This window comes from Nuphar pumila, chromosome 9, assembly GCF_984573655.1.
Source record: "Nuphar pumila chromosome 9, dmNupPumi1.hap1.1, whole genome shotgun sequence".
Classification (NCBI taxonomy): Eukaryota; Viridiplantae; Streptophyta; class Magnoliopsida; order Nymphaeales; family Nymphaeaceae; genus Nuphar; species Nuphar pumila.
This window is the reverse complement of record NC_143257.1, coordinates 38966743-38994294: the sequence shown is the minus strand read 5'-3', so window position 1 is coordinate 38994294 and position 27552 is coordinate 38966743. Positions and strand designations below refer to the sequence as shown.

The 27552-nt window shown below is 40.4% G+C and overlaps 1 protein-coding gene across 4 annotated transcripts in view; it reads right to left on the bottom strand.

The window, feature by feature from the left end:
- Positions 1–312: 312 nt before the first annotated feature.
- LOC149828568 (histone-lysine N-methyltransferase) overlaps positions 313–27552 on the bottom strand; it is a 98396-nt gene continuing 71156 nt past the window's right edge. For 3 of the 4 annotated variants that reach the window (XM_090016886.1, XM_090016888.1, XM_090016889.1), the window contains one exon: positions 2093–2376. In XM_090016886.1, the coding sequence (XP_089873012.1) occupies positions 2277–2376 (100 nt within the window). In that variant the 3' untranslated portion in view covers positions 2093–2276. Of the gene's footprint in view, positions 449–2092; positions 2377–27552 lie in introns of those variants that run through there. The other variant, XM_090016887.1, reaches the window with a different exon arrangement.

The window sequence follows — 27552 nt, the reverse complement described above, 5'->3', positions numbered from 1 at the left end:
TGGCATGATTTTCATGTAGTCAAGCTTTTTTATATTGGTTGAAGTCTTGAAGAACGTTACATGTATCAAACAAGCATGATTTGATTTACAGCTATCGGATATTTGAGTTTTTCAAGCACTCGAGTCACGAACAACAATTTGTTCACCTTTTAGTAAAAAATTCTGCCTTTATTTCATCTACATGCTTGTTTTTTCAATGATCCCTCGTGTTTGAAGAGCTTTATGTTAATTACAACCCTTATGCTTGCTAATTCAATTAAACGACTTACTAATGTGATGCAGCACATTCATATATTTGTAAATCCATAAAGAATAAAACTAATGTAGAGTAGAATTTCCTTACAAAGTTTTACCAAAATTGTTGGTGATTCTCCTCAAATAGGTCAAGTTCAAAAGTTGCAACCCAGTTTGCCAATATTTACAGCAGGATGAACAGGCTTTGAAGCACCTATTTGTTACATGACACTGACTCATTTTAAAAAATACCTCATGTCATCACAATAGAATGGCAAAAAATATTAAAGGTAAAATATGATAACACTTAAAAGGAGGGGAATCACTTTGACCTAATAATACTTAAAGAGGAAGGTAATCACTTTGGTCTAATTGGGCTTAATTTGCTTAGGTCTTCAAATGCTAACTCAAGCCATTTCTTCCAAGCTATTGCTATATCAGATTAGTACGCAACTATTAATTCTCTCTATACAACTTGGTCGTTTATAAACAAAGAGTTGAAACACATTTTCTGCGTTTATTTGCATCATTTTCCATTGTTGAAAATCACCTTCGCATGGAGCCATAGCAGCACAAAAGCAGAGTAATCTTTCCCAAAGTGGTAAACTGCTTTTGAACTCTATACCTGACCCTAACAAACAAAATATAAATCATGGACCAACAGAGGATCAGAAATGCAACTGGACGAGGACAATGGTATAGACACATAATGGATCCATGATTGACTGCACCTGTCCTTTAAACAAGAACTCTTATGACTGGTTTTTGAAAACAGTATAATTAGTATAGTTTCTTTAGGTTTTTGCTTTCTGTGTCCTTTATATTTCTTAATATCCTTTAAAGAATCCTAGCCTATCCCACCAGTACATAACATGAACAAAGTGTCCTTGGTGAACAACAGGACATGGTCGTAGGAGGAACAGACTACCACATCCAACACAGTAGAATGGGCCGTGGCAGAAATGTTGCAGAAACCAGAGGTACTGATCAAAACACAAAGAGAACTGGAGGTGATTGGAGTTGATAATATAGTAGAGTCAGATATGCCAAAGCTACGATATCTAAAGGCACTGATCAAAGAAACTCTACGCCTACACCCAGTTCTACAACTCCTTGTGCCACTGTCCCAGCTCTGCATGCAATGTGGGCAACTACACTATTCCAAACAGAACAAGGGTTTTCATAAATGTCTGGGCACTACACAGAGATCCTGCATATTGGGATAATCCATTGGAGTTTGATCCAGAGAGGTTTCTCCGAGAACCAGACTGGGAATTCATTGGCTAAGATTTTCAGTATTTTCCATTTGGGTAAGGGAGGAGGATATGTGCTGGCATTGCTATGGCTGAGAGGATGATGGTCAGGTATTCCTTGGCTTCTCTGATACATTCATTCAACTGGCATGTGCCGGAGGGAGAGAAGCTTGACCTCTCAGAAATTTGGGATTGTGATGAAGGACGTTCCACTTCTTGCTATCCCTGAACCAAGGTTGTCCAAGCCAGAAAAGTATGCTTGAATTTATAATATCAAACGCAGAATGGTCATAGTTTCCTTAGAACATCCGCATTTTGTGGAATAAAGTGGTTTCCTCAGTTGTTTCCTAGTGTCATTCAGAGGATTTGCTAGGGAATACACGAGGATTATTTGGCTGTGACTCATCCAAGTTGTCAACCTACTGAAAAATGGCCAAAGTGGAAAACCAAAGCCATTTATCTGGTCAGGAAAAAACACAAGTGACCATTCTAGTTTGCCTGTAAAGAATGGTAATATATATTGGACAGAACAGGTACTCGGTTATTTTCAGAAGGCATTGTATATGGGACAGACCTGCAAGCAATAGAGTATTCTTAAAAGAGAGTCACTAATCAGCTTTCCAACCTTGTCAAACTCCAAATTCACAAAAACCTCATTACAACAAAAATTGTTTTCAGAACTGATCTAGAGGATCTGATCACAGATTACTATAAGTATTTACTTTACACTAGCTTTGAAAAAAGATGAGGATATAGTGTTGACCTGCACCATTGAGGTTACCAGCATGATCAAGTCCTTTTATAGGCATACATGGATGCACGCAGCTTCCTAACTTCTTCAAGCGACTTTAAGAGCAGATTGTCCACATAGAGGCAAATACCAACAGCACTACAAATTACAAACAAATGAACACACACATACATGAGAGAGAGGATGTAAACTGTAGTATTTCATTGGGCTTGGTGAAACATTCTGCATCCGAACACAAATCGGGTCAAATTTCAGTATTGGACAATAGGCAGTATCAGATTCTGTTTTATATGGGGACCTGTTGAGGGGCTTGCATGTTTAGAAAGCAACACTTAGTATTCCAATGTTTGAAGCTGTTTTCAAAAAATACTATGTTGGCAAATGTGTAGACTGCAATAAATGTCACGTTTTATAATTGTTTTTTTAGAAGGGCAACTTTATTTATTTATATGTTTTTACATATTTATATATACCTATACATATATGTATATATAATATATATTTTTTTATTCTTCATAGATAGAAAAAATCAAAGCTATATCAAATTATGAGAAAAAGTTGAAAGAATGGAGAATAGGGCATAGCAAGATTATGTATGGCTTATAATAGTATTGACATCAAAAAATGTTCTAGTCTTACTAAATTTGAACACGCTAATAATGCTTTGGACTATCTTAAGAAGATGTACTTTCTTAAAGACATTTCACATGTGTGCAACATTAAAGACAAATCTTGTACCATGACACAAGGTGATATGAGTATTAGGGAATATTACAATGCCCTTTCTGAACTTAAGAGTTAGCTCTTCTTGAACCAAAGTAGCATTGTCCAGAGGATATCAAGCTCTGACAACAATAAATTATTATGGAGCACTTCTACCAATTTTTCAATGAGTTAAGGCCTGAATTTGAGACAACTAAATAGGCTCTTTTGCATAGAGGAAAAGTGTTAAAACGTGAAGACCTCCACATTCACCTGTGCAGGAAAGAAGAAAACGAAAATTGAAGAAGAGGCTGCAAAACACGTCAAATGGTTCAACCGTGTTTTCATTGTATTAGAGATTGAGTATATAACTAATACATAATTTTAGGGTACTAAACTACCCTCTAACAATATACATAATTACAACAGACTTTCATCATTTGGATCTGGATTCGATCCAGTACAGAAATCGGGTATGATCATGCACAGACCCGACTTGGGTTCAAAACCCAAAAACGACTTCTTTTCAGCTTCCCTCAAGTTGTGCATGGTCCTGGACGATGAACAACTTGCCTTTTAGAAACCATAATTTGTCCTTTGTCAGTCCTTTGGTGAATATATCTGTAACTTGCTCTTCAGTTCGCACAAACATAGGCTCAATCTCCTTTTCTTTAACCTTTTTCCTGACGAAATGCTAATCTATCTCAATATGCTTTGCTCGACTATGATAGATGGGGTTAAAGGACATATTGATGGCACTTTGATTATCACACAACATAAATGATCGAATAATCGGTTCTCCCATCTCTGTTAGGAGATGTCTTATCCACGTAGCTTCAGCAGTGGCAGCAGCCATCGATCTGTATTCAGCCTATGTACTCAACCTAGCAACTACCTTTTGCTTTCTACTACTACAAGAGACCATGTTCGATCTAATGAAACTACAATAACCAGATATTGACTGTCGTTCATCTGGGTCACTCGCCCAATCAGCATTAGCATAGATAATGATTTCATGGCCACCTTTATTTAATTCACTTTTCCTGTATACCAGCCCATCACCAACTGTACCCTTTAGATAACGAAGTATTCGCTTAACTGTCTCCATGTGCGATGTATAAGGTTCATGCATAAACTGAGATACTTGATTTATCGAATAGACTATGTCGGGTCTAGTAAAAGTCAGATATTGTAACATGCCCACGATGCTACGATATCTAGTGTGATCTTCATATAAATCCCCTTCTTTAGAACTCAAATTTTGATAGACGATGCTTGGAGTTGTCAATGGCTTACAATCTTTCATGCCTGCCCTACTAAGAATATCCATTGTGTATTTGTGTTGAGTAAGAGTAAGTGTATCACACGTTTTATCAACTTCCACCCCAAGAAAATATCGCAGATCACCGAGATCTTTCATTTTGAATCTTTGATTTAATAGCTTCTTTACTTCCTTAATATGGCTTCTGTAGTTCTCTGTGATAATAATATCATCGACGTATATTAACAAAAGAGTGGTCACATCTCGTTCATTGTAGATGAATAATGAGTGATCTAGAAGAGACCGAGAAAAACCGTGCTTCTGTATTTCCAACGAAAAACTCTCGAACTAGGACCGAGAAGCTTGTTTCAATCCATAGAGAGCTCTTTTCAACTTGCATACATAGTGATTGGCATCTTGTTCTGCATACCTGGTGGGTTGTTCCATATAGACTTCATCTTTTAGGTCCCCATGTAAAAATGCATTTTTTACATCTAACCGGCTCAACGTCCATCCATGTTCAATGGCTAGACCCAACACAATACGAATGGTTCTCATCTTAACAACAGGACTGAAAGTTTCATCAAAATATTGTCCTTGTTCTTGTGTGAATCCTTTGGCTACAAGTCTAGCTTTACACCTTTCAATGCTCCCATCTGGTTTATATTTTATCTTGTACACCCATTTTGACCCAACTACATTTCTATCTAGTGGTCTAGGCATAACTTCCCATGTACCACATTCATGTAAAGCTTCCATTTCTTCATTCATTGCTTCGATCCATCTTCTAGAATTTGCAGCTTGATAAAATGTGAGAGGCTCATCCTCTTTATTTATGGATGTTAGGAACAGTTGAAAATCCAATGAAAAATTTTTATAGCTTACCCAACTGTCAAGTGGGTGTCGGGTCCGGGTGAATCTTCTGATGTCCAACATCTGTGGAGCGGAAGTAGAAGGACCAAAATCGTTATCATAAGAAATGGATGAGGGCTCTTGCTCTTTCTCTCACCGGGTGTATACAACACCCTTATACCTTACTGGCTCCAAGTTTTGTGTGGTAACCTCTTCTGGTTGAGATACATTTGATGACTCCTGACGTATCTTCTTCTGGCTGCAATCTGTAGGATAATCTTCTCTAGCATTGGAGAAGAGTTCTGAATTTAACCATGGATAGTACACCTCAACACTAGGACTTGAACTAGCAATATGAAAACTTGGATTAACGGACTTGAACTAGCAATAGGAATCTCGTCAAAAACGACATTCCTCGATATTTTGACGTGTTTGCTCAATGGATCATAACACCTATACCCCTTATAGTCTTCAGCATATTCCACAAACCTGCACTTCAATGCTTTGTCCTGAAACTTATTTCTCAATGAGTTGTCAACGTGAACATAGCAAACACATCCAAACACACATAATTCATGATAGTCGGGGTGTATCCCAAATAGAGAGAAAAATTGTGACTTATTTTCTAAAATGGTCATGGGCAATCGATTTATCACATGAACTGTGGAGTGGAAAGCTTTTGTCCATAGAGTGATAGGTAAATTAGTCTCGTGCATCATGCTCATTGCACTCTCAACAATATGTCGATGCTTTATCTCTACAATTCCATTTTGTTGAGGTGTATGTGGGCAAGACACTCTTCTCTTTATCCCATTATGTTGAAGGAAACTAACAAAATCACTGGAAGAGAATTCACCTCCTCCATCACATTGGAAATTGAGAATGTTGGTAGAGAAATGATTTTTCACAAAGGAATGAAATTTTTGAAACAATCCAAAAACGTCTGATTTGTATTTCATGAAGAATATCCAAGTATAGCGTGAATAACTATCAATGAAAATGAGGTAATATTTACTACCAGAAACAGAAGCAATTGAGGCAGGGCCCCAGACATCAGAATATATGATCTCAAAAGGCCTTGAAGCTCTCTTATTAATTGAATTGAAAGACAAAACATGACTCTTACATAAATGACAACTAGGACACTTTATTTCACCGACTTCTGAACCCAGACTGGACTTAGGAATGAAATTATTTGAGACAAGTTGTTCAATAAAATGACGACCACAATGACCCAAATGACTATGCTAAAGAGTTGGCTTATTACATTCAGAAATGGCAAACACATATTTAGAAGGAACAAAAGATGAATGTGGATGAGGCTTCAAAGGTGAATCAACAGAATGAACAGAGAATGAGGGATCTTCTTGGAAGATGTACATGTTGCCTTGTCTCTTTCCCTCAGCAAATGTCTCCCTCGTGTGAAGATCATTGACATAAACAGAAGAGAGTAAATTCAACTGAAGCATTAACATCATCAACAAGTTTTGAGACAGAAACAATGTTCTTCTGGATATTAGGTGCATGAATAACATTTGAAAGATTAAGAGGAGACTTGAGCATGGGTATAATGGCATTTCCAATATGTGAGATGGAGTGATGAGAACCATCTCCTGTGACTATGCTATTCTTACCAACATAAGGAGTAAGATTCAAGAGTTTACCCGCATCACCTGAGACGTGTGTCGCTGCTCCGGAATCGACGTATCAAATGCCTTTATCATTTTGTTTCATATTTAAGCTTGCTAAGGTTGCCAATAGCAACACTTTTACTTCTCCATCCTTCTTAGCCTCTGTTTGTGGAGTTTTCCCTTATTTTGAGGGTTGAACCAACAATTTGCCTTAATATGCCATTTCTTATTACATAGGAATCAGGTAGGAATAGGCCTTTGTCCCTATATATTAGGCGTTGGAAGTATACCACGACCACCAAAGACATTTCTCCCTTGTCCTCCCTTTCCTCGAAAAGAATTTCCTCCTCTGCCTCTACAATAAGTCAATCTCGTAGCCAGCACATCTTGAGTTCCTGAATGAACATGGGTGTCCTCAGAAAACCCTTTCAGGGTCATTTTATATTGTAGTAGATTTGCACGAAGATCTTCAAATTTTGGAAGTTCTGGGAAACACAACAAAGATGTCACCAAAACATGATAGTCCGGCCTCAATCCACTCAAGGTCTGCTGCACTTTGTCTTTATCACTGACGACACATCCCACAATAGCCAGCTGATTTGTAATGCCTTTCATTTTATTCAGGTACTCCATAATAGACATCAAATCTTTCTTCATCATTTGAAATTCTCGCTTGAGAAACACAATTCTTGCTTCAGAGATCTGCGAATATGTCTGAACTAACTTGTCCCACAGCTCTTTGGCTAAACAATCATCGAGAATAGCAACAAGAACTTCCTGTGAGAGTGTTGGGGTGATGTATGCCACTAATGCTTGATCTCTTTTCATCCAAGCAACATAATCTGGATTTTTGAGAAGGACAATGGATTGTGCCCCTTTATCGACCATCTTTTCCTGTGAGGTGAATTCTGAAAGGGTTGAGACTGATCTATCCAGATGACCAGAGAGATCCTGGCTCCTTATAAAAGGAACAATCTGCCTTTTCCAAGTCGAGAAGTTGGAATTATTCAGCTTTTCAGAGACCAATTGGCTAAGAAAGTTAGAGGAAAGGCCTGATCGTGGGAAGGGTGAGTCCATTTGCAAAGATAGTGGAAAAGAAGAGAAAGAAAGAAAAAGGAAAAGTCCGAATCAAACAGAAATTCGGTCACTCGAATATCTTGCCTTTTTTTTTATTTAGGCAGATGTATTATATTCGGGTATGATCAGAAAAGTAACTGATTAAACAGTTTTCAAAACAAGACCTGAATATCAAAAAATAAATCAGTGTCAATGTGAAAACGTGAAAGAGGATCTTGCAAACTGAGGCAGCACAATATTGATATCAAAGTGTATAGTATTCAAACTTAAACAGCTCAATAATGAAATATCCACACAGAAGTGGTTCCAGATCTGATAAATCATGAAATAGGGGTATTAATAATTCGAAAACAGAAAATACCATAAGCATTAATCTTAATGACTGAATATGCAGATCGAGGTATCCAAAAACGAGAATCGCGTCTGGGATCAGTTAACTGATTATGAGAGAATCAGATCTGAAGAAGATAAGGACACGTTGACGTCAAAAGGAGAAGAGAAGATGTAATACCCGGAAAATTTGAGTGGTTCTATAGGATTTGGGCCTAGGATCCATTACCTGGCTCCATAAGAAACCTACAAATGGGTATTAAAGTATATATATAATAATAATTCTAAATAAATAAATAACTAATATTATTTGTTATAAAAAATAATAATAATTAAAATCATGTTGGATGGGTCGAATCCATGGTTGGACCCAAATGGATCCAACTGTGGATCCGCCGATTCATGGCCGACCTGGCTCCACGCTATGGTGGATCCGGCATCGCGGGTCGTGGGTTTCGGACCCGAACCCGGCCGCATGTTACTTAAGCCTCAAATACGATTCTTGCCAAACTCAAGAAGCGGGGGAGAGGTTACGGAGGCCGTAACTGACTCCTTCCACCTTTCTCGGAGGGGGGGAGGGTCTCGAATCGTTAAAGAGGGGGTGGAGGGGAGTTTCACCCTACACTGTGATCTCATCCTCTCTCTGGCGCTCATCCCTCTCCGTGGTTCCTGTGCACGCCGGTGGAGTCACAAACATCGAAGGGTTTCCGACTACCTGCAGATCTACTGCCGCCATCCCAACTCGCCGGCCATCACCTTCGCCAACCATTTCTACTCGTCGGCCACCTCCTGCATTGTCCTCTCGCCGGAAAGAGGTAGGATTTTGTGTCTCTTTTTGTAGGTATCGACTGACATCAGTGTGTGATTGGGTCTGTCAAGGGAAGGGAACTGGGTTTTCGCATGTCCTAAACACCGGTTCGGACTCTTGGCTGCCAAAAAACTCAAGCCGGTAAACTTGGGGGGCGGGGGGGAGGTTTTGGTAGCGGCACCATCCGATTTGGGGTTTTATTTTGTATCTTGGGTTCCGATCGCTGTCAAGATTTGGGGTTTCCTATCAACCCTCTATCAAAAACCCAAATCGACTAATTGGGGGTTTTATTTTGTATCTTGGGTTCCGATCGCTGTCAAGATTTGGGGGAAGGGTTCTTGTTTTGGATTTTTTTGAATGGTGTTAAATAAAAGGGGGTTGGCCGATTTCCTATGGTTTTGTTTCTGTGATTACATCAAGTATAGGGCTATGCTACTCTAGATGCAAACGACACATGTATATTCTTTTTCTTCGATAAATGAATGCAAGGTTGTTAACACAAGGGATTGGTTTCGCAAATACTGAATTCATATCTATTATTGGTCCTGAATATTTTGACTAATTTCCGTGTATATTCTTTAAGGTTTATGGTTCAAAAATTGGGTAGTCCCTAGAATCTCATGATATCATTCTGTGAAATCTTCTTAGTTGTATATCATTGGTTTGGTGTTATCAGTAAGGTTATCTCATGAGATAATACTTGTAGCATGTTTCCTCATATGTCTAGTAAATGGATGAGTTGGTAGGTACTTTTAGGTTCGTCAAACATAGATTGGTGTGTTTGAATTTGGAAGTGTCATTATCATCCTGAAAGAGAAGAAAGAAAAAAAAAAGAAAGGTTGCCTCCGTATAATTCTTATGTTAATTGAAGGTAAGATACCAATCACAGTTCAAGATGCTAAAGCTTATGGCATGCTTCTTATGCTTACCCAACAGCTAGCCTATCTAGGCAATCTACACGTGTTTCGTCTAGCGTTTCTATTTTTATTAATTGATTAGTTAATGTTTCTGATAAGAGTTTACATTTCATGTTTTGTGAAAAAAAAAAATGCCAGAAGATAAATTATTAGTAGTGCTTGTTTGGAAAGGGCACTTAGAGCACATTTGTTAACAAATTTGCATTCAGAGTACCTAAAATTAAATAATGTGTCATGCATTTTTCAAGTATCATGCTGTTATATTGGCTTTTAATTGCCTGGTTGTTGTGTGGTGCCCGAATGCTACTTCATCGTTCAAGCAAGACAAGGATGTTGGTATACCATGGACACACGGATCTATGTCAATGCTTCTGCACATTGGCATTGCATGTTTGCTGTAATGCAAATATACTTTTCCATGAGTATGTACATGATTGCTGGGTTAGGGCTGGTAAATGAGTGTAACTAACCAAACATAGGTTATTCAGCCTCAACACCTTTACAGTTTGATATTGTATGGGCATTCTATTTATAGTGGAAAATATGTGATGCTACACATTTGGGAAACATTGGGTTTTAAGCCTTATTGATAGAATGATGGGCGTATGTGTGAATTGCCTATATATGAACGTTATGTTATGAGAATGTTGGTAATGAAATTTATCTTAAGGTTGTTGGTACCATTCATACTTAGTAACTATTAAACTAAGTAATTATGTTTCAAATCAAATTAAAATCAAATCAAACCTGTATTACAAGTAAACTATGGTGATGACTCGGGAACACTGCTAGGCCTTGATGAGTAAATAGAGGTCATGATTGGTGCTGGCACATAATTGGCCAAGCTTGGTGCGTGATGGGTCCACAGGGGGCTCCTCAAGTTTATAATGAGACTTCACATGAAAATGAGAATATAAGATTGTTGCCCGATTGGTTTAAAGGCACCGGGGCATTGGTGCTTGACTGGTTTAAAGGCACCGAAGCACTTTGAGTGGGTTTATGCAATCAATATGAAAAATGATGGGATTGTTTATATACCTTGCTAAAATGACTAAGGTTGGGAATCTACTACTATGGTAGTACGAGGTAGTTGGGGGGAAATGCCCTTTACTACGAAAACTTAATTAAATGAAAAGATCAACCACTCAGTTTGAGGCTTATGTTGGAGAGGGTAGGTTGTTCAAAACTTCGAGGACTTGTATTTTGGTTTCGAGCGTAAAGCGGCTCGTTGGTCCCCCGTCCTCGGAGTTAGAGGATCCGGACTACCTATGTGTCATAGGTGGTAGTTCCACGTCCTCTGCAGAAGTTAGGGATGCATCCTATTTTCTGTTGAGCCCTTAGGAGATTCTCTCGGCTACTGGTCGCTCCCTTGGGGATTCAGTCTCAGTTAGAACGTTCGGGTTAATAAAATACCCTTTAATAATATACCCCCGGACGTTTTCTTCTGTGATGGTTGCATGTGCCCGTGTGTACCCGCAGGATAAGATAATATAAACACTATTTAGAACAGTTAGGTATCACAGTGAGTAGAGTTACTAGAGACAATTTCATATTCTTTCAAACATGCTTTATATTCTAAGCTTGTGATGAAATGCAAATCTTGAAATGCATAGATATAAAATAATTGATATCATATTGTTACCGTTACATGAAAATTATGCATGTTACTGTTATTGTTGTTACAAAATATGCTTTACTTGTTTAATTATAGTTGTTGCATAATCTGCTTACTTGCTTAGATATATGTTTGTTATTGTTGTTGTATAGTCTGCTTTACGTGCTTTTGTATATGCTAAAGATTCACACTTGACACTCACATCACATACTAGACTCAGGATATACCTGCATTAAAAGTTACAGATTTCCTACTTAGACAGTTGTAGTCTAATTCCTATAATTTTACTATTTTCAGGTGAATAATAGCATTTACGAGCGACTCCAGGATGAGACATCGGATCGAGATTTTGGATTTACTGTTCCATGGATCGCTTGGGTTTATTGTAATTTAATTGTTCATATCATTTAAAACTCTAATGTTAATTTGCATTGATAATGAAATGAAATAAATGTTTTGGGTTTTCTCTCCACTGTAATGTTCTGAAATGCTTAACCCTATAGTATTTCTTGTTTCCGTTGTTATATATAAAAAAAATCCTTAAAAATGTGGGTTAAAATTTCGGGGCGTTACAGAAGAAGATAAACAGAAAGGGGAGACGTTAGGGTTCTTACCCGAACTGAAACAGAAAAGAAAAAGAAGAGGACGCACGCTGAAAGGGTTCTTACCGAATCCAAAATGAAAAGAATTTAGGGAGGAGACGTACCCAGAAATCGGGTTCTTACCAGAACCGAAATAAAATAGAAAGAGAAGGGGAAGAAGATGCACGCAGAAATTGGGTTGGAAAGAGATATTTTTCCTGACTTGAAGAACTCAGATTATCTCCTTGGACATTCCTTTTAGAAAGCAATCTCAGGCCCAACTTTCAACACTGCTTTGATACCATGTTAAAATGTGAAGACCTCCACATTCACCTGTGCAGGAAAGAAGAAAACGAAAATTGAAGAAGAGGCTGCAAAACACGTCAAATGGTTCCAGCGTGTTTTCATTGTATTAGAGATTGAGTATATAACTAATACATAATTTTAGGGTACTAAACTACCCTCTAACAATATACATAATTACAAATCATTTGGATCCGATCCAGTACAGAAATCGGGTTTGATCATGCACAGACCCGACTTGGGTTCAAGACCCAGAAAAGACTTATTTTCAAAAAGTTCCCTCTATTGTGGACACTATAGAAGAACTAACAGTGGAGGAGAATAGGTTGAAAAAACATTCTCAAAAGAATGATGATGATGCCGTGTTGGTCGTATTTAGGCCGCAAACCTACTCTCGTGCATATAAATCACCTCATTTTGGGAGATATAATAGTGAATATTACAAAACAAAATTTATTTGCCATTATGGTCATGAGATGGGACACATTAAGCCTCAGTGTCCCAAATTAAGAAGGCAGGACAAGAAGGTGGCTTCGGTTGAACTGTCTCAAGAAGATAAGAACGTAAGCAACTTGCAAGATTCATCTGTGGAAACTATGTTTTTATCTCAATTGATAAAAGTGTTTTAACCCCTCCTTAGAGGACCATCTCCTTCAACCGAGGCCGCACTTTCATCTTACTCCACTCCTGGTAAGTCCTTGGCTCCTTGACTCCCAAAATTGATATATTATCCGAATGTCAAAACAACTCAAGTGTAACAAATGTCTTTACTGTTGATGGGACATCTATTGAAATTAAAGGAATAGGAAATTTTGAAAAAACTCTTAAAAACTCAAAAAAAAATCTTGATTCCAAAAATTAGATAATTCCCAAACTCAATCTAAATCTTTTATCCGTTTGTCAATTTTTTTACCATCGATATAATATCTCCTCATTTAATGGTTGTTGGGTTTAGGATTACCACTAAGGAAAGTGGATTGGGGAAGGACATAGAGGAGGTCTCTACTACATGAACTTTTTAGAGATACCCAAAGATTCTTTTGTTGTTGTTAAAAGTAATATTCATAAGTCTGGTGGGGTGGTCATACGTAATTTAGCATAATTATGTATGCCTTCTTATAATCTTGTTCCACCAAATCACCTATTTAAATAGGTGATTAGTGTTAATGAAATGATCAAACTCTCTCTCTCTCTCTCTCTCTCTCTCTCTCTTGTTTCTCTGAAACAGAATCTAGGTCTGACAGACTTTAACATGGTATCAGAGCGGGTCTCCCTTCTGGGATGACGCTGCTGCTGAGGTTGCTCAAGGATGTTGCCAATCATGAAGGGTGAAGCAGGAGTGGTGTCGTTGATCGCTCTCCAGGATGATGTTGGTCGTGAAGTGTGAAGCAGGAGTGGTGTCGCTAGATCGTGATCAGACTGCTGCCAATCGTGAAGGGTGAAGCAGGAGTGGTGTCACTGATCATCGTGATATGCTCGTGGATTTAAAAAAAAAAAAAGGAAACTTTTGCACAGGTCGTGTGTGCTGGTGTTGTGACTGTGACTGTGTTGCGTTGAGGCTGCTGTTGATCAGAAAGTGTTTGGCACCTGTGTATCATGATTTGTTTGTGGGTCTGTCGTGTGTTGGTGTTATGACTGTGACTATGTTACGTTGAGGTTGCTGCTGATCAGAAAGAGTGTGTCTTATCATCGTGAACCAGTGATCTGAAGCCATGACTTGGATAAGGTTGGTGTCGTTCCAAGTGGAGATCTGGTCTGTTGAAAGTTTTTGTCAAACGCTGATCTGAAATCAGATCTGGAAGGAGAAGAGCAGAAAATAGTGTTGCGCAGAAACAGCAAGTGTCTTGTTGTCCCTGGTGAACAAATTTTTTGTTGTTGTTATGGCTGATTCAAGTGCTCTAAATAACGACCAATATCAGAGGCCATTGGTGAATATAAGGCCTTTGCGAACCCCTTTTCATATGGATCCTCATTTAAGCTGGATGATACTAATTATGCAAGGTAGTCTCGCACCTTCATGATGTCTATTTCGGGCCATCGAAAAAAACACATCCTGTTGGAATTGGAACCCACTGAAAGAACAGAAAAATATGTCTCCTGGGACGAAGACAATGACATTGTGATGTCATGGATAATGAACAGTGTTCAACCTCATATAGCTAATGAATTGATTTATTATACCTCAACTAAACAAATGTAGGACAATCTCCGTGATACATATTCTCATGAAACCAATGTGAGTCGTATTCTACAAGTTGAGTAGGAGATTTATCAATTGCAACAAGGAGATCAGACTTTGGCCCAATACTATGCATCTGTTAAATCTGCTTTTGAGAGGTTAAATGCACACAGACCCTTATGCTGCACCAAACAGAAGTCCCATCAGGAGCAGACTATGGTTGTCCGGTTCCTTACAGGATTATCATCTGATTTTTCAGTTTCCAAAGTTCAAATGCTAACTAGTTCTGATGTTTCTACTCTTGTAGAAGCCTATAATCGTCTGAGTAGGCTTGCCATCACTCTTCCTCAAACTCAATCTGAATCACATGCATCCGCCCTTGCAATCACCTCAAGTCGTAGAAGAGGTACTTTCTTGAATTTTCGAGGAAGAGGTCACGGTCGAAATACTGGAGGAAGAGGAAGGCTTCAATGTACATATTGTGGTAAACTGGGACATCTTGAAGATAGGTGCTAGGATAAGACTGGTCGATCTCCTATCCCATCATCCAAAACGAATGTGTCTAAGGCTCAGGTTGCTAAACTCGAGGCAGAGAACCCCACTACCTCCTCCAGTGATTCGGTTATTCTCAGTCGTGCAGAGTATGATGAATTGGTATCCCACCGGCTTCCAAGTTCGAGTACTCCTATGCTTGTTGCTGATGTGGCATGCTCTACAGGTGATAGCCTGAGTTATCAAGGTAGTAGATGGATTATTGATTTGGGTGCCTCTAGGCACTTGTGTGGGACTTCCCATAATTTTTCTAAGCTATATCCTATTGTTGAGCCTCGCAATGTTATACTTGCTGATGAGAGATCTTCTCCGGTTGTAGGCCAGGGAAACATCCCCATATCCCCCCACACTTCAATTGACTAATGTCCTTCATGCTCCTTCATTTCCTCAGAACTTACTATATGTTAGATGTATTGCTAAGGAAAATAACTGTAGGTTGATATTTGATCATGTGTGTTGTATTTTTAGGACTTGCTGACGAGAAAGAGAATTGGTGGAGGCCATGAGGAAGGTGGTGTCTATTATCTACATCAGCCGATTGGATCAATGAATTTTGTATCTGAGCCATCCTCCAGTACCTATCAGTGGCATCTTCGTCTTGGTCATGTTTCGTTGCCAAAGCTTCGTAGACTTATCCCTCAGATTTCTCTGTCTGATTCCTTTCAGTGTGACGCCTGTCAATTGGGCAAACATCACAGAAGCTCCTTTCCATCTAGTCAGAGTCCATCGAGTCAAGCATTGTTTGACATTTTGCATGTTGATGTATGGGGACCTAGTAGAGTACCTTGTCGATCTCAGTGTCGTTATTACTTAGTTATTGTTGATGATTTTTCCAGATTGTCATGGGTTTTCTTAATAAAAGAAAGGTCGGAGGTTGCCACCATTCTTATGTCTTTTGTCATTGAAATAAAGACTCAATTTCACTCTCTTATCAAGATTATCCGCACTGATAATGCTCTCGAATTTAAGTCAAATGAATTATTACAATTTTATCGAAATCATGGCATCCGTCCTCAAACCACTTGTGCCCATACATCTCAACAAAATGGCGTTGCTGAGAGAAAACATAGGCATCTTCTAGAGGTAGCTCGCACTCTTATGTTGCAATCAAATATGCCACCCTCATATTGGAGAGATGCTATTCTCACTGCTTGTTATCTCATTAATCGTATGCCGTCTTCATCCTTGGAAGAACAAATTCCTTTTCAAATTCTCTATCCTAGTGCTCCACTATTCCCTTTTTCTCCCAAAGTATTTGGATGTGTTTCTTTTGTTTATAAACTTGGACCTAGCCGTGATAAATTATCTGCCCAAGCCATCAAGTGTATCTTCCTTGGATATCCAAAAAATCAAAAAGGCTATCGGTGCTATGATCCCATCTCCCGTAGAGAGTATGTTAGTGCGGATGTATCTTTCTTTGAATTTGTTCCTTATTTTTCCACCACTGCATCCAGACTACATGTTGAACATGGTGATACATTGCCTCTTCCCATTCCTCCTTTTCCCTTGGAGTCGTTTTCTCAGACTATCTCTCATTCTCAGTCTCCCCCAACTAGTCGGTATCATGATCCTCCTCTGGTGTACACTCGTTGTAACGCCCCGGATTTCCAAAACAAAGCTAAGTTAAAATTTTCATGAATTTCTTTTTTTTTTTCTTTGCAGCGGAACTTAGAAAAGTTTTTAGCAGCGGAATCAGACGATAATGAGTCGTCAGTTTTAGAAAACTCCGAGCACGTTGCAGGTATGTGGTCAAGCAACTCATTGACCACCAAAGTGTTCCATTTTATCGAAAACATATGTTTATTACACTACTGCTTAGAAAAGCAGTGTAGGTTCAATAAAAGGAAGCAGTACAACTCTGTCTAGAGAAACCCTGAAACTCGATGCCGCCTTGCTCCGCATATCGCCACGCAGGTCCAACACCTGAAATCCCCATAAAACGGGGTCAGAACCACTGATGGTCTGGTAAGCATGCAATCATGTAACCATTCAACTCAAGTACGATAATGACCACTCAAGGTCGCAATGCGCAATAACGACGCTCAAGCCTCCAAGACTTAGCGTATATCGCAGGAGCCTCCTCAGGGCTATGAGTTGAACATCCGCTCGAGTCTTCATGACTTAGAGCAAGCCTTTTCAGGGCTGTGATTTGAATAGCCGCATAAGTCTCCACGACTTAGCCATGACCTCTTTCGGGTCTCAAAGTGATGTCTAGCTCAAGTCTTCATACTTGGCACATCCGTATCCCACGCATCTAAGGACAACTCCTCGAGTTTCGCTTAGTCGTGTAGATACAACACGGGTCTTTGCCCAGTCGGTCCAGTAGTATACCGAACATGACACCTTCACAAAGGTTATGCAGGACTGACTCAACACGTCATCCACTCATACATTCAAAGCATCGCTGTACCTAGAACTAATGCATTGTTTGATAATTAACCGCTCCCGCCTTTGGTACGCAGGTAGAGCTATTGTCCGGGCATCAACGCGACGTTCTGGGGGTTGATTATTATATGTATTTTAGATACCCCAGAGGCCTGTTGACCCTATCCATAGTAGGGCAGTGTGTTTCAACTGGGAGAACCCTACTAGGCCCATATTCGGATGCATCCTCTACTTGCAGTAGTTGGGTTCAATCCTTAGATCTTAAGGATAACCACGACCCCAAAACCCATGAGTGACTGAGGCCATCGTGGACTCTATCAGGTCCAAAGTAAAATACATGTCACTCAAGGCTGTACCATCACTGTCATTCCACAGTGAGCATAATTCCTGAAGGGGTCTGCCAGTCTTACAATTACTTGGACAGAATCTGCATGTCATTTAGGCAGCCCGTGCTTTCAGCACTACGGGAGTATGTACCCGACCCCATTCAGTCTTCCCCAACACAGTCATTACTGAGGGGGTACCCCTAACACGATCTTCAACCGCGGGGTATGTGCGACCTTAAGTCTTATTCATATGCATGCAGAACACCGCTCTTTGGCACTTCGGCCACCACGAGCATCACACCTCTTTGGGTGGAAACAACACACTCTGGCTCTTCGGCCCTTACGAGTTTGGTTGTGTAATCGTTCTCAATGAGCATGCATATGACTCGATCTAAATAGATCGGCTACTCGGCGTATTTTTACGCAACGAGTCCAAACCTAGCCAAGGCGCAACCTCTACTCCGGCTCAGCGGCCCTTACGAGCAAGGTGCCCTTGCAGGCACAAGGATACGAGCCGATCTGGCATCGTTCCATCAACGGACATCATTATGTCGTTCCATTGGTTCCGGCAGCTCTTCTGCCGACCATTTCGTCAGCACCTCCCCTGCTCTACCGACAGTGGTGCGACGAACCCTTCTACGTTGTAGAGGGCAAACCATGAACTGGGTAGCACTCTGCTATATGTCAGAGTATCCTGCTACGTTCTTTCTGAGCTATTCTTAGCTTCTTTAGAAATTTCAGCAGCACTTCCTCTCTTTTACGGAGAAAGCGTGCGTTTCTTTTATCCATTTCAGCGGCATCTCCCCTCTTTGGTAGGAAATCGCCACGCTTAATTCGGGGAAATGGATGCGCACCGTTGTGCGTACTTTGCATCCATCAAGGTTGCAGGAACCCTTGGCCATAGCCAGGCCATACGTAATTAACTTAGTCTTTACGTAAAGAGCATTTTGCCAAAAAGCGAAGCCTTTCCAATAGGGGCTTCATTCGTCAAGCAGAATCTTTAACGAGGAGCGGTCAAGGAATCGCATGGGCGATTTGGAGTTGATCTCCATTTGAACGCTCATTTATGCGCTATATATGTAGTATAAGCAGAAGCCTGTGCTTTATACAGCGGCGGCGTAAAGAAATGCATATACTATTGTTCAGGGTGTGTAACTGAACGAAATATTCTACATATATAACAAAGCAGAAGCCTTGGCATCGTTCGACGCGACGGCGTAAGTAAATACATTGCAGAAAGCAGGAGCCTTGGCATCGTTCGACGCGACGGCGTAAGTAAATGCATAATCGGAAGTGCAGTAATCGGAAGTACAGAAAACAGGGAGCCTTGGCATCATACGACGCGACGGCAAAGGTAAATTACATAGCCTGTGCGATATAAGACGCGTCGGCAGAATCAGCAGATATACACCTAGATCCGCATCCAACGATAGTTACGAGGCGAGCGGGTGAACACCGAAGTGTCCTAAAGGGCTCAACCAAGAACTAAAGTGAGATACCATTTTGAAGAACGCATATACTGCGTGTTTGAACATAGATATATCCGACGATAGTTACGAGACGAGCGGGTGAACACCGAAGTGTCCAAAAAGGGCTCAATCAAGAACTAAAGCAAGATACTACTTCAGAAAGTATATTCTATATACAAACAATCAAATACTTGAGAGAGATGGATCAACGAAGCGAACTTACTTCAAATCGTGGAAGAAACGGCTCCGGGTGGCTTCTTTGGCTTCGAGCCTTCCTTCGAGAGGTCAGACTAAGTCAGATGAAGCTGACTTAGTTGAGAAAGAGGTAGAGCAGGTCAAGCTACTCAACCTAAGTGGTTTGAACCAAACAGGGTTCGATCCAAGTCAACTGGGTTCAGCAGGTTCGAACTCAGCTCAAGTAGGCTAAGTCTGGGTTCAGAAACCCAAACCGGAATCTGGACCAAAAAGGACTTTGACTTTGACTTTAAACCCAACTAGGTTCAAGTCAAGTCAACTGGGTTTGGACCAGGTCAAGTGGGTTCAGACCCAGGTCAGGTGGGTTAGGACCAGGTCAGGCAGGCTTAGGCTAAGTCAGGCAGGCTCAGACCAGGTCAGGTGGGCTCAGGTGGGCTAGGCTAGGTAGGGGAGGTTTAGGAGAGAGAGAGAAGGTAAGAGAGAGAGGGGGTCGATTTTTATGAGAAGAGAGAGAGTGGGGAGGGCTATTTATAGCCCAAGCCCACCTCCTCTTGGATTTTCTCATGCCCCTTCTACCCCCTTGGCTTCTTTTTAATTCCAAGAGGTTCCTTGGTGTGGGGCCCACTTGGATATTCCATGGGATATTTTTGTGGGTCCCACCAGATATTTTCTGAGGAATATTTCTGTGGGTCCCACCAATATTTCCGTGGGTCCCGCAAGAATTTCGGGTTTCCGGCGATTTTTTTCCAAAAAATTCTGAGTACGCCATTTTCTTCGTATTGACGTAACTAAGAAAGTTGGCTCGTACGAATCTATTGATTTCGTTTAGTTAGGAAGTTATGGCTTCCAGAGTGTTTGAGCATATATTCGCAATTCGACGAATATCCTAAGTATAACTGGCTCGCAGGAATTGATTCGTTTCGCATTCTGAGAAGAAATGCTATTTTTACCAGTAAATGCCTCATGAATTTTATTCAGATATTTTCTGAAAAATTGCGGGTCTTACACTCGTAGCTTACCACCTGAATCAGCACCTACATTACATGCTACGCTCAGAAGTAAGTTCTCCTGAAAATATTGAGATGTCTAATGTTGATGATGATAGACCTATCGCTCTTAGGAAAGGTAAAAGACAATGCACATTTCATCCTATTTCCAAGTTTGTTTCTGAGGTTCACATGAAGAATTTTATCTCTGCTCTTTCTGCCACTTTCGTACCACTTAATCATCATCAAGCGTTATTAGCTCCTAAGTGGAAGCAAGCGATGCAGGTTAAGATGGATGCCTTGCTCTCATGTGACACATGGGATTTGGTTGTTCCTCCCACTGATGCAGATATCGTTGGATGTAAGTGGGTCTACACCATTAAGTACAACTCGGATGGCTCAATCGAAAGGTACAAGGCCCAGTTGGTCACCAAAGGGTATACTCAAACATATGGGGTTGACTTCTTTGAGACTTTTTCTCCAGTAGCTCGTCTTGGGACTATTCGGTCGGTCATATCTGTAGCTGTTCATTATGGATGGAGTTTATGTCAGTTAGATGTGAAAAACGCCTTCTTATATGGGGATCTGTCTGAGACTGTGTACATGCAACAACCTCCCGGGTTTGAGGTTCAGGGGGAGTGTAACAAGGTGTGCAAACTAAAAAAGGCTATATATGGTCTTAAACAAAGTCTCTGTGCATGGTTTCAGAAGTTATTTGAAATTATGTATGCATTTGGCTTCAACAGATCCTTTTAGATCACTCCTTGTTTATCAAGAAAACCTCCGCGGGTATTGTGGTTATGGTTGTATATGTAGATGATATTATTCTTACAGGGAGTAGTGCAAAGGACATTTCAGACACAAAGATTCATCTTCAGAAGCATTTTGTCACAAAAGATCTTGGTTCTCTTAGATATTTCTTGGGCATAGAGGTGGCCAGAAACAGTGAGGGGTTAGTTCTATCACAGAGAAAGTATGTACTTGACATAGTGCAGGAAACAGGGATGTTACGTGCCAAACCAGCCAATATACCAATGGATCCTAAACTGCATATGTATGATGAAAAAGTAGAACCTATTGACAGTAGAAGTTTAAGATCCTTGGTTGGTAAGCTTTTATGTCACTCTAACAAGGCCAAATATCTCCTTAGCCGTGAGCAAGATAAGCCAATTCATGGACAAACCTACTCAAGTGCATTGGTAGGCAGCTATGATGATTCTCAGGTATTTGAAATCCTCCCCTGGAAAGGGATTGTTATATAAACAAAGCTCCAAACTGGATATAATTGCATACTCAGATGCAGCTATGCAAGGGCCATCGATGACAGAAAGTCCACCACAGGGTTCTGCGTATTTGTCGGAGGAAACTTGATTACTTGGAGAAGTAAAAAACAAACTATGGTAGCTCGCTCCAGTGCTGAATCAAAATATAGAGCTATGGCTCAAACAGCTGCTGAAATGATATGGGTTAGGTCCATTCTAAAAGACCTTCAAGTGATGATTCCATCCCCAATGTTGATGATGTGTGATAATAGAGCAGCTACCTATATAGCTAACAATCCAGTTTTTCATAAGAGAACGAAACACATTGAAGTTGATTGTCACTATATACGTGACTTAGTGCAGGCTGGGCATATTTCTACTAGTCATGTGACCAAGTTGCAGATGCCTTTACCAAGCCTCTCGCAAGTGCAGGTTTCTAAAGATGTTGCAGCAAGCTGAGCATGATAGATATATATGCTCCAGCTTGAGGGGGAGTGTTAAAAGTAATATTCACAAGTCTGGTGGGGTGGTCATACGTAATTTAGCATAATTACGTATGCCTTCTTATAATCTTGTTCCACCTAATCACCTATTTAAATAGGTGATTAGGGTTAATGAAATGATCGAACTCTCTCTCTCTCTCTCTCTCTCTCTCTCTCTCTCGTCCATCTCTCTATCTTTCTTGTTTCTCTGAAACAGAATCTAGGTCTGACAGACTTTAACAGTTATAATGTCCAAATTTTGGATTTAAATTTGTGGCATAAAAGATTAGGACATCCCAATGTAACTAAATTTTTATATTTTCCAAATTTAGAAAAAATTTATAATATTGATGAATTTACATGTAATAATTGTATACTTGGGAAAATGAAGAATGTGGAGAAAGAAAAAGAGATAGAGAGACGTCTCAATATTTCATTTAGGTCTAATCTCTACTTGTTTAAATAGAGATCAGCCATAAGAAAGAAATTACATATGGGTCCCTCATTATTTAGAGAATACCAAAATCAGCCTTAAGTAAAACTATAAGAGGTCGACTTATCTTAACACTCCCCCTCAAGCTGGAGCATAAATATCAATCATGCTTAGCTTGCCGCGACATTTTGAGAAACTGGACCTGACAAGAGGCTTTGTAAAAATATTTGCAACTTGACCCTCAGAGATTACATGCTTGGTAGATATATGTCCAGCTTGAACCATATCTCTTATGCAGTGGCAGTCAACTTCAATATGTTTTGTTCTCTCATAAAATACCGGATTATTTGCTATATATGTAACCACCTTGTTATCACACATCATCACCATAGGAGATGGAACCTTCACTTGAAGATCAGTCAACACAGTTCGAACCCACATCAATTTAGCTACAGTTTGGGCCATAGCCCTATATTCAGATTCAGCACTCGACCTAGCACCCACGGTTTGCTTCTTGCTTCTCCAAGAAATTAAGTTACCTCTCACAAATACACAAAATCCTGTGGTAGATTTTTTATCCTATACAGACCCAGCATAATCAGAGTAAGCAACTACCTCCAAAGTACCCCCTTTCTTAAATAATAACCCTTTTCCAGGGAAAGATTTTAAATACCTGAGTATTATCATTGTAGCATTCCAGTGTACCTCTGTCGGTTTGTCCATGAATTGGCTAACCTTGCTTACAGTCAAAGCAATATCAGGTCTAGTCACTGTCACATATAATAACTTCCCTACCAACGAGCGATAACTCCTGCTATCGACGGGTTTGGACCCCTCATCTAATAAATGAACTTTGTGATCCATGGGAATATTTGTTGGTTTAGCTCCCAACATTCCCTGCCTCTTTTAATAGATCAAGAACATACTTCCGTTGAGACAAAACCACTCACTCACTGCTCCTGGACACTTCTATGCCCAGAAAGTATCTAAGCGGACCAAGGTCTTTGGTAACAAAATGTTTTTAAAGATGAGCCTTTGTAGCTGCAATCTCTTTCATGTTATCTCCTGTAAGGATGATGTCATCCACATATACCACCATAACGACTAGGCTTGAGTTAGTTTTCTTAATAAATAATGTGTGTTCCGACGCTGACCTATTAAAACCAAACTTTGACATCACATCAAACAACTTTTGAAACCATGCATGAGGACTTTGCTTCAGCCCATATATCGCCTTTCTTAATCTGCACACCTTCTGACACTCCCCCTCAACCTAGAACGCAGGAGGTTGTTGCATGTATACTGTCTCAGACAGATCCCCATATAGGAATGCATTTTTCATATCTAGTTGACACAAACTCCATCCATGGTGAACTGCTACCGAGAGAATAAGACGGATGGTGCCCATCCGCACGACGGGAGAAAATGTCTCAAAGAAATCAACACCATATGTCTGAGTATAACCTTTTGCTACTAACCTGGCCTTGTATCTTTTAATTGAACCATTTGAGTTGTACTTAATGGTATATACCCATTTGCATCAAACAATGTCCGCATCCACCGGGGGATCAACAAGGTCCCATGTCTATTGAAACAATAAAGCGTCCATTTCATCTTGCATAGCCTGCTATCGAGAACGGACGTTTGATAACTCAGAGGAATAGTTTCAGCAGATAAGGCTGAGATAAATGCTTTCATCTGATTACCAATTCTGGCATCTGACACAAACTGAGACATAGGATATAAGGTACATTGTCGTGTCCCCTTTCGTAGAGCTATTGGCCTGTTATCATCAACATGAATGCCATTGCTATCAGGAACGCTTACCTCAAGAGAAGAAGAGGATGGAGGCACTGGAGGAGGTGGAGCTCTATGCTCATACACCAATGGAGGATTATGAAACCGTGAGGTAGATGGAGTTGAAGGTGGAGTTGGATTCGGTAATGGGGGCACTGATTCTAAAAGAAAAGGAGGAATAAGAAGAGGAAAGGAGTCATCTTGATCAGTTTGCAACTGAACACCAGTATTGGAATAATATGGAATAGACTCCAAGAAAGATACATCCGCACTGACATACTCCCGACGGGAAATCGGATCATAACATTGATACCCTATGTCACATGGGTGCGGGTGCGGGGATTCGGCACTTCCAAAAAACCTGGGTGCGGGGGTGCGGCAGGGGCAAAAATGTAAATATATATATAAGGGGGGTCTGGGGTTCCCCCAGCGCGGGTCCCATGGGCAACAAAAGCACAAGCATTCCTTGAAAAATGGTTGTTGACCGAGTCATCGATGAACCAAGTCCTTGGCATCGACGATTTAGCTAGACAGCGCACAATGGTTTGGTCATGGATCGACCAACTTGGGAATGTGCATGTCACAAGTTCCTGCCCTTATGAGGATGGTGTTTGTGGGACTCGCATGGGGAGTTGAAGTGGCCAACTCTGGTGCTCAAAATCCCAGGCCTGTTAAAAAGGCAAATACCCACCCCGCGTAACCTTGGTGACTTCTGAGCGGGTCAACAGTCACCCCGCCTTGAATACGCACTATGTAGGTTCGACTAACTTGTTTCAAATGCTCGACTAACTTATTAAAAGCAAGTCAGACTCAAGAGTCGCCCAAAAGATCCAGTTATAGACTATAGTAGAGTCGAATGAGTCAGCCAGGATAAAACAAAGAGCTATTTTGAGTGTGGTTGGAGACTGTTGAACTGAAATGAAAGGCTCGGAGCCCGTGACAGCCTGGCACTTTATGGCTTTTTGGTTTCAAAAAGCTGGAAGCGTCCTCCAAAAGCAAAAGCAAAAACAAAAAAGAGGGACTTCCCGTACATACAACCAGTGACTAGTTGCCGCGTTACGCCTGTCAGTCTCCCAAGCGTCGAACAAAAAACGTTTCTTTGAAAATGAAAGGTCACATTGACCACGTCACGTAAGTCCAAAGACATATGAGGACGATGGAATGATCATTATCTTGGGCTTGGGCCTGGGCCTGGGCAATTTTTTTTTTAAACTCTGCAGCCCATTTCATAGGGCAAAATTTAAAAAAAAAAACAAAAAAAGGACGAAAATGACCCTAGGTGCGATCAACGCACCCAGGGTCAGGTTGACCGCACCCGCGTCGACGCGGGTGCGGCACCCTGCTAGCTGAATCCCTGTGACATAGTCGATACCCCTTTTGATTCTTTGGATAACCTATAAACATACACTTAGTGGCTAATTTATCACGGTCAGGTCCGAGTCTATGCACAAAACAAACACACCCAAATACCTTGGGCGAAAGAGAGAAGAGAGGTGTATTAGGATACAGGATGTGCAAAGGAATTTGGTCTTCCACGGATGATGAAGGCATGCGGTTGATTAAATAACAGGTTGTGATAACCGCATCACCCCAATATGAAGCAGGAGCATTGGATTGAATCATAAGTGTGCGGGCTACATCAAGCAGGTGCCTGTGTTTTCACTCAGTCACCCCATTTTGTTGAGAAGTATAGGCACAAGTGGTTTGGGGTTGAATGACATGGTCTCGATAAAATTGCAATAGTGCTTTGGTTTTAAACTCATGAGCATTATCAGTGCGAATAATCTTGACAACAGATTCAAAGTGAGTCCTGGTAGGAATCTTACTGGGACCCCATACATCCGCATAAAGAAGTTCAAAGACCTTATGACTGGACTGACTCTGACTAGAAGGGAATGAACTCCGATAATGCTTGTCCAACTGACATGCTTCACACTGGAATGATGTAGTAGATGGAATTTGAGGAATGACACGACGAAGCTTCGACAATGAAGGATGTCCAAGACGACGATGCCACTGGACAGGACTCGAAGAAGAATCGACTGCAGCATAAATGTTTCCCACAGGGTGATGTAGATAGTAGACTCCATTTTCTTCATAGCCTCCACCAATCTTCTTCCCCGTCAGCAAATCCTGAAAATGACAGCACACAGGATCAAATATCACTCTACAATTTAGCTCTTTCGTAAGGCAATTCACTGATAGTAAACTTTGAGGAAATGAATAAACATGAAGGACATTTTTCAACTGTAAGGAAGAGGATATAGAGACATTTCCTTGACCAATAACCGGGGAGGAACTCCCATCAGTTAATGAGACTCCCCGATGTGCAATAATAGCCTTTAGATCTGAAAAAATTTGAGAGTTTCCACATAGATGTCTAGATGCAGCAGAGTCAACAATCCACTTACTATCATAGGGAGAAAGATGATCTCCAGTAGAGTAGGCTACACCAACAACAAGAGAAGAGGAAGTTGAAGCACGATGAGAAACTAGTTCATCATATTATGCACGGCTAAGAGTGATAGATTCACTAGGAGAATCGTTTTCATGCTTCACCTTCAGTTTTGTAGCATTAGCTTTTAGAACATTTGGCTTTAATGGAGAAAATGCAGGTCGTCCATGTTTATTTCAGCAGCGATCTTCTAAATGTCCAGATTTTCCACAATAGGTACATTAGAGTTTGCCTCTACCTCCCATACCTCTTCCACGACCTCTGCCTCTAACATTCATAGTATTTCCTCATCCATAATTAGATGGTGCAGCTAAAGCAGATGACTGAGATGCAGATTGAGATTGTGAAAGAGAGATAGCAAGTCTACTCAATCGATGGTATGAATCAGCAAGAGTAAGAACATCAGACCCGGTCAACATTTGAACTTTTGCAACCATAGTCTGTTCTTGATGATCCTTTTGTTTTGAGCAACATAGAGACCGATGAGCATTCAGTCTTTCAAAGGCTGCCTTAACAAAGGCATAGTATTGGGCCAATGATTGATCACCTTGATGTAAATTATATATTTTCTGTTCAACTTGTAGAATACGACTCACATTAGTCTCTTGAGAGTACGTATCTCGAAGAGTGTCCCACATCTGTTTAGCCGTATTGTAATAAATTAAGCCATCTGCAATATGAGATTCAATACTATTCATGATCCATGACATAACAAT